The sequence below is a fragment of the Salmo trutta genome, chromosome 13 (assembly GCF_901001165.1).
Source record: "Salmo trutta chromosome 13, fSalTru1.1, whole genome shotgun sequence".
NCBI lineage: Eukaryota > Metazoa > Chordata > Actinopteri > Salmoniformes > Salmonidae > Salmo > Salmo trutta.
This window is the reverse complement of record NC_042969.1, coordinates 53,236,519-53,248,040: the sequence shown is the minus strand read 5'-3', so window position 1 is coordinate 53,248,040 and position 11,522 is coordinate 53,236,519. Positions and strand designations below refer to the sequence as shown.

The 11,522-nt window shown below is 39.9% G+C and overlaps 1 protein-coding gene across 2 annotated transcripts in view; it reads left to right on the top strand.

Annotated features, from left to right (window-relative positions):
• Window positions 1-3,411: 3,411 nt before the first annotated feature.
• Window positions 3,412-11,522, top strand: part of eml2 (EMAP like 2) — a 30,712-nt gene continuing 22,601 nt past the window's right edge. Inside the window, exon 1 of one of the 2 annotated variants that reach the window (XM_029772511.1) lies at window positions 3,412-3,582. In XM_029772511.1, the coding sequence (XP_029628371.1) occupies window positions 3,510-3,582 (73 nt within the window). In that variant the 5' untranslated portion in view covers window positions 3,412-3,509. The remainder of the gene's footprint in view (window positions 3,583-11,522) is intronic. The other variant, XM_029772512.1, reaches the window with a different exon arrangement.

Genomic DNA, 11,522 nt, shown 5'->3' with positions numbered 1-11,522 from the left:
ATTTTACATAAGATATATCCATGTTATTCTATGATATCCAAATGTGTGGTGTAGTATCCCAGGAGGTCTACCCCGAGGGATGGTAATAGAGGGGAGGTACGTGAGGCGACATTGGCTCCCTCTGCTGGGAATACGGGAGCTGGGCACCCCGACAGGGACAGCTCTAAGTGGAGGTAATTAGAGGAAAGTGCCAACCAGCCGTGGAGGCCAAATAAAAGGAGCACGGTGGCACACCGCGGGAGAGGAGGGGGGAGACCGACACCAAGCAAAAGTAGTGAAGGACCGAGCGAAACTTAAGTGATTTTCTTTGTTATATTTATTTTCTGTCTTAGTAAAGTTGTTTTTGCGGATTAAAGCCTCCCTGTCTCTGTGTCAATCTCTGCACGCTCAACCCAACACCCCACAGTTTACCACAGTAGCTATTGATGATATCTGTGTTTTCTGTGAAAAAGGTGAGAATCTGTCTCACTTGTTCTTTGAATTTAAATTTGTCATCATTTTGGGGAAACCTTGCAAAATACTTATTTACCATTATGAACACTACCCATGTTTTTGACATGAAGGATATAATGTTACTATTGCAATGATAAGACCATTGAAATGATTGTTATTTTTTTATTTTTTTATTCTTGTTGCCAAATACTTAATACACAAAAAAATCAATTCTATACCAACTTTTTTTTTGATTGAATGTAACTATTTTATTAAAACATGAACCCTACTGAATAACATTTTCCTGAATAATTCGTTTTTTTTTTCAATGATTACAACTGCGCTAGAATTGTTTATTTATTTTTTTATTACTTGATATTTTTGTATGTTAGCATTTTCTCATTATTAATACCTGCGTTCTGTTTTGTTTGATGTAACAATGTAAATTGTTCTGTATTTTGAATTTTAAAAAAAACTCGTAACAGAATCATCAAACATATTTAATCAAATAAGCCACATGTAGCAAATAAGCCATTATAGGTTTTGTCAACTAAACACTCTCATTGACCTCCATTCAAAAACTCCTCACTTGGTGAGCGAAAAACACAACAAACTACACCTGCCAGAGAGATTTTCGGCCAAGTTCTCCCCCTCACTTCGCCTCTTCTCTGGTTACATTCCATTCTCCACATTGAATGCTTCAAGTCTTCTATAATATCATGGCGGTCGACAAACAAATGTTTAAAGTGCATTCTGCTACCTACTGTGTTGGAATGTATGATCAATCATGATTGGGCCAATTCTGTACTACCTTGAAAATATATATATTTTTTGGAGAAATGTCCTCTGGTCTGATGAAACAAAAATATAACTGTTTTATCCGTAATGACCATTATGTTTGGAGGAAAAAGGGAAAGGATTGCAAGCCGAAGAACACCATCCCAACCGTGAAACACGGGGTTGGCAGCATCATGTTGTGGGGGTGCTTTGCTGCAGTAGGGACTGGTGCACTTCACAAAATAGATGTTATCGTGAGGGAGGAAAATTGTGGATCTATTGAAGCAACATCTCAAGACATCAGTCAGGAAGTTAAAGCTTGGACGCAAATGGGTCTTCCAAATGGACATTGACCTCAAGCATACTTCCAGAGTTGTGGCAAAATGGCTTAAAGACAAAGTCAAGGTATTGGAGTGGCCATCACAAAGCCCTGACCTCAAACCTATAGAAAATCTGTGGGCAGAACTGAAAAAGCGTGTGCGAGCAAGGAGGCCTACAAACCTGACTCAGTTACACCAGCTCTGTCAGGAGGAATGGGCCAAAATTCACCCAAGTTATTGTGGGAAGCTTCTGGAAGGCTACCCGAAACGTTTGACCCAAGTTAAACAATTTAAAGGCAATGCTACCAAATACTAATTGAGTATGTAAACTTCTTACCCACTGGGAATGTGATGAAAGAAATAAAAGCTGAAATAAATCATTCAACTATTATTCTGACATTTAACATTAAAATAAAGTGAAGATCCTAACTGACCTAAGACAGTATTTTTACTAGGATTAAATGTCAGGAATTGTGAAAAACTGAGTAAATGTATTTCGCTAAGATGTATGTAAACTTCCGACTTCAACTGTAGTTCTACCAATCTGTTTTACAGCCTCTGCATATGATACATCATGAATGATCCTATTTCTGAGCCTTTCTAGCAACTCTCTGTACCTGGCATCCACCAAACGTTACACTGTGTTCTCCCCCACAATTACAGCACTTAACCTTCACATTGCTTCCACATTCACTGTAATCATGTGCACCTCAACACATATTTTATTTATTTTACATTGAGCAGCTACATGTCCCATTCTTTGGCATTTAAAACACCGCAGTGCATATGGGACAAATTCTCTAACATTGAAACTAAGGAATCCTGTCTGTACTTTTCCCGGCAAGACTTTCTCAAACCTCAGCATCACTGATAAGCTCTCACTTGTTTGACCCTTTTTCCTACTGATCAACCTTTTGGCCTCAATCACTCTGCCTCCCTTCACATTTTCTTTCATATCATCTGTGGACATAGATATTGGGACCCCAGTGATGACTCCCCTCAATCTAGCATAAGCACCAGGGACATGGCTTTTAAACTTCTTTCCATTAAGTTTTTCCATTTTCAGAATCTTCTCTTGCTGAGCCTGGCTACCACACAATATTAACAATCTACCATTTCCAGTGAACCAGGCTAATTTCACTTCACCTACCTCTCTCTACAGCATTAGTTAGACGGATAGGGTGTAAGTGAGACCCTGTGGTCTCATCAAACACTATCACCATTTTCCACTCCAACACATCATTACTCTTGATTCCTACCTTGTCCCTCTTGATCATTTCTTTACTAGATGATCCACAGCTTTCTGTATCATGATCTCTCTTCTTTCCACTACCGACCATTCTGGTGCTTGATCCTCATCCTTCTGCTCCATACCATCAGAACTGACACCCATATCGTTAGCATTCCACCACACCTTTTGCTTCACCAACCTTTTCTCCATTTCCTCCATTTCGTCTGCAGTACTAGCCACCATTTCCATCCTCCAACCCTCTCTCACCTCCAAGTTGTCAGTTCTAGTAATTATATTTCTATGCATGTATTAATGAAGTGTCACGTGCTCGGAAAATACACTTTACTGCAATAATTATTCAGCATAGTAAACAAAACCAATAGTAGGCTTATACAATCGGCATTAACTTTAAATTAATCAGAGTTGTGGATATATCCTACGTTAAACACATTTAATGTAGACAACATTTTTTATTTCAAATTTGATCAATTTATCTATTTATGTAAGCTATTTAAAAATCTCGTGTCTAATACCAACCACGTCCCCTTCCGCTTCGAATGGTTGCATTCTCTACCGTGAGGCTGTTGCTATAGTAACAGATACGGAGAGCAGACAGTAGTGGCGCTGGTGAGCGACAAATAGCGAAAGGTGTTGAGGGTTTCTGAATGTGAAAGCGTGAGGAGGAAAGACGTGCGGATAAGGAGGCTGCAAGAAGGGGGGAAGTGACGGGTCTGCTTGAAAAGAAAGAAATGTCGGAGAGGATCGCTTCATCATGTGGAAACCTTTATGATACCACTTCACTCCTTCTCCAGTACTGCAATGGTGAGTTCACCTTTGAATTGCTTGCAGCTCTGAGTCGACAGGTTTTTATATGAACCGTGGCACATTGCTGGGACTGTAGGTTTGCATGCACCTGTTTGCAGGTTCCCTACCAGTTTACACGAAACAGAGATGTAGCTCGAGCTACAGATTATTGAATAGAATGTTAGCTTGCATCGTTAGAATGATCTATGATCTATCTATCCATCCATCATAGAGCAGGTTGTCGTGAACTTCGTTAACCCACTGCTATGTTGTGATAGGTGTAACCCAGAGCCATGTATTTAGAAAAATATTTGGTTCTGGTGTAGCCGACCTGCAAACCCTCTTTGACTTTATGTAAAATATTTCCCGACTGGGGGAAAACAGATAGGCTATCTCTATGATATTTAATAGTATAACTATTTGCATATTATGGTTTCACTGTTTCAGATGAAGTGTAATTGCCTTAGAGAGAAGAGTGGCAAATGAATTACACTGTTGTGGCTTCGTCTCTCTGTTGTAAATTAGAGAATGGTGTTCACTTTTTGAGGGGCAGCAGGGGCTGGACATGACTGTAGTGTAAAGGGTGATCATAACAATACAGCCCATCAAAGAAAAGCTGATGCAATGATGCTGTAACTGGCCACATCACAAGACCAGGTTCATGCACGTGAGAAGAAAAGAAAACACACACCTCTGGTAATGTCTTTTACTCTACAGTATTTAGTTATATTTTATGCACCCATGCTATCCAATACAATTTGACATGGTTCACAAATCCAATTATGCACGTAAGCAGTGTGATACAATTGAACTGCGAGTAAACATAGGATATTTGAAGGGACAGTGTAGCGTACCTAAATAGACTTGAAAGGTAATTAATGTATTGCTGAACAAAAATCTGTGAAACTCAGGTTCTGTGTATTGGGCTACATGCAGGTCTAAAAATAGCCTATAAGTAGAAGATAGCCTACCATATTGAGTGACAGGTGGACAGACATGGAGAAAGGCATGTCATCTGTTCAAATGGCCAGGCTGTCCTGACCCTGTAACCATGAGAAGATATTTCCCATGGCAGGGTCTACTATGCACAGTACCCAACCGGGGTCCAACCGGAGTGTCCTGCCATGGTCCAACCGGGGTGTCCTGCCATGGTCTCCGTTGGCCAATGCCTACCCAGCTAGGACATAACGTTCTGAGAACCATATGTTTCTTAGAGCTTGGTGAAAGTGTGGTTGTCCCATGGTTATTTTGCATACAACCCTACCACAACTTTCTGTGAATGGTGCAGGACAGTTGCTTGGCTTTGGAACATTCTCAGCACATTTAAGTCACTTGACATTCTAAAAAAAATATCTTGGTATTTCATTACTTTAACAGAACGTTTCCTTAAAGTTGAAACATTGTTACATTTCATTTCAATTTTGGTAGTGTTCTAGTCTCGTACGAACCATCCTGATCTCGCAAGCTTACATTCTGTTTCACTACACGGATACAGTTTGGTCACGACAAGATTCAAATCATTTGAGCCTCTCCATTCTATCCGCTGTATGACCAGACCAATCAGCATCCTCTGATAATCTGTGGGCACAGAAGTCGAAAATCATAACAACAATGGCTGCTCCTGAGGAGGTTGGTGTTTATGCTGCTATAGGAGCAGTTATATCAGAACTGGAGGACATATCTTCATTGAAAGAACAGCAAATAACTGCACTGAAAGATTTTCTCAGGGGAGATGTTTTCAAATCACATTTTATTTGTCACATGCGCCTAATACCAGAGGTGTGGCCTTGAATCACATGACTTGGACTCGAGTCACAAATATGATAACTTGCAACTCGACTGACTTTAACACCAATGGCTCGTGACTTAACTTGGACTTGAGCCTTTTGACTCGAACTGACTTGATACCCTCCCCGAGCCCAAATATAAAAAATTATGCTATTAAAAAAAAGTGTGTAGCGCATCAACTCTTCATTTAACGGATTACAGTTTGGACAGCAGCCAATCAAATTGTGCCAGTGGAGAAAATGTTGTGCGTGGAAGTGCAGAGGAACGTCGGCGGGTGAATTCAGATGGAGCCCTTGGAAAGATGATACCCCAAATGTATTATTTTCGGATATAAAGACTACGCTGTAGTCAAGAAAAAATGGATTGCAACTTGCAAAACATGCGGGAAGAAACTTGCGGGGCTACTGCCGCCACTCAATTACAGATTTGAACAATACCAGATGAACAAAAGTGTCACAAGTGAACCACAACAGTCTCCAATCTGACAGTTCATGGAGACCCGTGTAGGGCAGTACAGCATGAATCATCCACAGCAGAAAGCTATCAATAATGCAATACTGTCTGACCTGGTTATCGATTGCACCTTGCCTCTCTCTATTGTGGAAAACAAGTGTTTAGGTCACTTTCTGTCAGTGGTTGACAGTAAGTACAGCCCAGTGTGTCGTAGAACATTGACATCAAAAGTAGAGAACCTCGCTACAGAGAGACGTTCAAAACGGAAAACTCAGTTGAGCAACACGGGCCATGTTTCAGTCACAGTGGACATTTGGTCTGACCGAAAGATGAGGGGGTTCCTGCACTGTGTGGAGAAAGATGGAGAGAGGATACAGGTCAAGTCCAATCTCTTGGCCAGTGACCGCTTCAAAGGCCAACACACGGCCGAAAAGAATCTGTGAGCAATTTGAGGCCATATGTGGTGAGTACAGCATTAAAGATAAATTGGACTATATCATTAGTGACAATGCTGCCAACATGAGAAAAGCATTCACGGTGTGCTTCCCCATTGAACAAGAAGATGAAGTACATGACGAAGATAACCTTGATGACCCAGAGCTCTGGAATGACCTAACCCAGGAAGACCAGCAAACAGTGGATGCTGCTATTGCAAAAACAACTGTGTTTGTAGTGTTTGCCAACACTTTCCAGCTGGTGGTGGGAGATGGTTTGAAAGAAACAAAAGTGATGACTCCTTCTCTTTCAAAGTTATCAAAAATCAGCACTGCTGCATACAAGCACAACATTCAAAGAGGTGTTTGAGGCTGAATTTGGGGAAAGAGGCATCCCTGCTGCTGTCAACACAAGATGGAACTCAACAAAGGGACAAGTGAAGGCAGTTATCCAATGTGACCATCTAAAGCTCAGTCATGTTCTAGAAAAGGCTGGGCACAAGGAGTTGTTGTTCACAGTACGGAAGTGGAATACGTTGAAGGAGTTGGTGGACATCCTGAAGCCATTTGGAGAAGCAACAGATATGACACAGGGGGTGAAGATAGTCACAATCAGTTCTGTTGTTCCCTCGGTCCTGTCCCTGAATCACCACCTGGAACAGTGGAAGCCTCACGTCCATTTCCTGAGCAGCCTGGTCAGAAGTCTCCAGGCATCCATGAACCAAAAGATTTCTTGGAATCTTCCTCAATGTGAAAATGGCCAGGGCACAAGATGGAATCACTGCCCCCTTTTCAGATCCAGTCTACCTCAAAGCAGCTGCCTTGGATCCGGCTTTTTCTCTGATGTGGGTGGAGCACCATGTGCTGTTCAAGGAGGAGGTCAAGGAGGAGGTGGCACAAAGAGTGAAAGGTAAATTATTATTGAGTTTAATGTAACTTTTTCTCATAATTTAATCAAATTGACTGCAACAGTAATACTTTTTCAGTTTACCCCACTGCATCACCAATACTCTAATACCGGCCTTTTTGTTTTTTTTATAATTTGCCAGAACTGATTCTGAAAGATGCTGCAGGGACTGAGCAAGCTGTGCCTCTTGTTCATGAGGAAGAGCGAGAGGACCATAGTCTTGGACAAGAAGAAGGGCTGTTTGCAGCATACTGTAAGAGGCAGAAGAAAGCTGTTGGGACCACTCCAGCACTACAGCTAAGTCACTACGTTGACATATGCGAAGGACAGAATGCCCTCTTGTTCTGGGCAATGAACATGAAGGCTCTTCCTTCACTGTCCCGAAGGGCCATCAGGGTCTTGGCAGTGCCTGCGTCCAGTGCCCCGGTGGAGCGTGTCTTCAGCAATGGTGGCATCATACTGCGGCCTTGTGCACAAATGACTGACAGACTTTTATCGAATTTGGTATTTGGGCAAATGCAATGCATCATAGGGCCCTGAGATAAGAGAAAAAATGAAACTGTTTATGCATTACACATACACTCACACACATGTAGTCTCCATGTTCAGGTTTTATCTCCCATCTTAGGGATCTGTATTTGTTTCTCAGACATTCAGGCCAGTGTTCAAATTGTAGGCCTACTTGAATTTCAGTAGCAGTTGTTTTGATGTACCTTTTAATAAATTATTGTAACTTTATGGCAGGATTGATTTGGGTGTCTAGAGTATATCTGGAGAGAGAGAGATTTTGTTTTTGTTGTCATATTGATGTGTCTTTCTCATGGCTACCCATGTATTTCCATGGAAATATAAAGTTTATTTGGAAAGTAATAAATATTGTAATAAACCTGTTGTTGAGGTTATTCACTGTAGCTCTGTTGTTTTACTAGATCTGTGGTCATAGCCAATATTCGTACAGTACCCTTCTACTGTCACGTCCTGACCATAGAAAGCTTTTATTTTCTATGGTAGAGTAGGTCAGGGCGTGACAGGGGGTTTCATCTAGTTTTATTTTCTATGTTGTGTGGTTCTAGTTTCTGTATTTCTATGTTGTTTTTTTGGGGATGATCTCCAATTAGAGGCAGCTGGTCATCGTTGTCTCTAATTGGGGATCAAATTTAAGTTGTTGTTTTTCCCACTAGGTTTTGTGGGAGATTATTTTGAGGTAGTGTATGTTTCACCTCTTCGTCATGGTTTGTTATTTTGTTTAGTTGTTTATTTGTATGTCTTGCATAGTTTCACAGTTATAATAAAATGTGGAACGATACACACGCTGCGCCTTGGTCCGCTCCTTCATACGACATTCGTGACATCTACTGCCCTTGCAAGTCATTGCCACTCTTTCCCCTCGGTTGGCACACAGTCTTACATGGAACAGGTTCTGGAATGGGAAGGGAAAGAAATCCCCCTTGACTTACACCTGGAACACCTCAGCTTCTTGAAGTCATTTTTGAAGGGCATGGGTCCAAACATGACTGAGCAAGCAGCAGACAGGATTATCAAGTCCATTGGTGTCCTCAAGGACTTGATGGACACCACAGATGCTGAGTTAGCAGCATTAAAGTCTAGTGGCATCCATCATGCTGCTCGCCAGACTGGGGACATTCTAGCCTTTGTGGAGGTTGTCAGGGAGGCAGAGTTGTTCAAAACCCAACCAGGCAGAGTTCACAGCATTCCCTGATTTAAACCGAAACATTCTCTCAAAAGTGAAGTACAGTGAGTTGTTTTTGATTTGAAACAACTTAGGTGCCAGGCTAGCTGGGGATGTGGATGGCTTAGTCTGACCATCAAACCCTGTCTAAGAGGTAGACCGTGATTGGGAGTTAAGGTGCAGGAGTAGGCTAAATACACTAATAATGTCACTGTAAATATTTCTTATTAACTTGTATTTATCAGTACAACTTTTAGTCTGTTTTTATCTGTCTAACAAAGTACAAATCTAACTTTAATTTATGCTTCTTGATTAATTCATAATGTTGAAATTAAACGACACCACTGACAGTCTTGAGCAACAGTTATGATGGTTTGCATTTGGACAACTAACAACATACAGATGGTAACAAAGGCTCATTTCAGAGCAGTCATTCAACTAACTAACTATTATAGAACAACAATGTTCGCAGCACAAATTGTGCCTTAAGTTACCTTCTGTCTTATGTACTGTACAGTGCCATGAGAAAGTATTCACACCCCTTGACTTTTTCCACATGTTCTTCTGTTACAGCCTGAATTGAAAATGTATTGCATTTAGATTTTTTTGGCACTGGCCTACATACAATACTGCATAATGTCAAAGTGGAATTATGTTTAATTAATTGTACAAATCAATTAAAAATGAAAATCTGAAATGTCTTGAGTCAATAATTATTCAACCCCTTTGTTATGGCAAGCCTAAATAAGTTCAGAAGTAAACATTTGCTTAACAAGTCACATAATAAGTTGCATGGACTCAATCTGTGTAACAAATAATAGTGGTTAACATGATTTTTGAATGACTACCTCATCTCTGTACCCCAAACATAATTATATCTAAGGTCCCTCAGTCGAGCAGTGGATTCCAAACACAGATTCAACCACAAAAATCAGGGAGGTATTCCAATGCCTCGCAAAGAAGTGCACCTATTGGTAGATGGGTAAAACAAGAAAAGAAAAGAATACATTGAATATCCCTTTGAGCATGGTGAAGTTATTAATTACACTTTGGATGGTGTATCAGTACACCCAGTCACTACAAAGATACAGGCGTCCTTCCTAACTCAGTTGCCGGAGAAGAAGGAAACCACTCAGAGATTTCACCATGAGGCCAATAGTGACTTTAAAACAGTTACAGTGTTTAATGATTGTGATAGGAGAACTCTGAGAATGGATCAACAACATTTGTAATTACTACACAATACTGACCTAATTGACAGAGTGAAAAGAAGGAAGCTTGTACAGAATAAAAATAATACAAGACATGAATTCTGTTTGCAACAAGGCACTAAAGTAATACTGCAAAAAAATATTTTCAAGCATTGTTGTGGCTGCATCATGTTATGCATATACACTACCAGTCAAAGGTTTTAGAACGCCTACTCATTCAAGGGTTTTTATTTATTTTTACTATTTTATACATTGTAGAATAGTGAAGACATCAAAACTATGAAATAACACATATGGAATCATGTAGTAACCAAAAAAGTGTTCAACAAATAAAAAAATATTTTATATTTGAGATTCTTCAAATAGCTACCCTTTGCCTTGATGACAATTTTGCACACTTGGCATTCTCTCTGATTTGTTTAACACTTTTTTGGTTACTACATGATTCCATATGTGTTATTTCATAGTTTTGATGTCTTCACTATTATTCTACAATGTAGAAAATAGTAAAAAATAAAGAAAAACCCTTGAATGAGTAGGTGTTTTAAAACTTTTGACCGGTAGTGTACTTGTAATTGTTAAGGGCTGAGGAGTTTTGCAGGATAAAAAAGAAACGTAATGGAGCTATGCACAGGAAAAATCCTAGAGGAAAACCTGGTTCAGTCTGCCAGACACTGGGAGATGAATTCACCTTTCAGCAGGACAATAACATAAAACACAAGGCCAAATCTACACTGGAGTTGCTTACCAAGAAGACATTGAATGTTCCTGAGTGGTCGAGTTACAGTTTTGACTTAAATCTGGTTGAAAATCTATGGCGCCACTTGAAAATTGTTGTCAAGCAATGATCAACAACCAATTTGGCAGAGGCTGAAGAATTTTGAAAAGGATAATGGGCAAATGTTACACAATCCAGTTGTGGAAAGCTCTTAGACTTTGAATCTGGTTGTGGCTAGGGTTAGTCCGTTGTTGATATAGTCCAAAAAGTTTTGCATGTCGGCAATCAAGTTTTCAAGATATGTAACTTTCAACATACAGAAATACAGCCGTTATGATGCTTTCAAAGTTATATCTCCAATTTCCATGTGTCCTATTTGTGCTTGAAGTTCCAAAAAGTTGACCAATAATAAGCTGGAAATGTTATTTAAAGTCTCTTATTAAAACATTCAGTGAAAGTTTTAAGGAAGTTATTCAAAAACCTCAAAATAATCATTAATAACCCCCCCCAAAAAAAAATTCAAAACAGTGTCACATACATTATGTTTTATTGTCACATAGGTGCAGTGAAATGAAGGATCCAGAGTAAAACGTTGTCAGAACCTCACTGCAACCTAAAAATGAACGTTCCCAAAACATTCAAAATGATCACTTCTGTTCTCAGAACATTTTTAAAAGTTTACTTTTACCAGGTTATGAAACGTATGGCTTCCTTCCTACAACCAATGTGAAACCAAAAACGCATGTTCCCACAACTT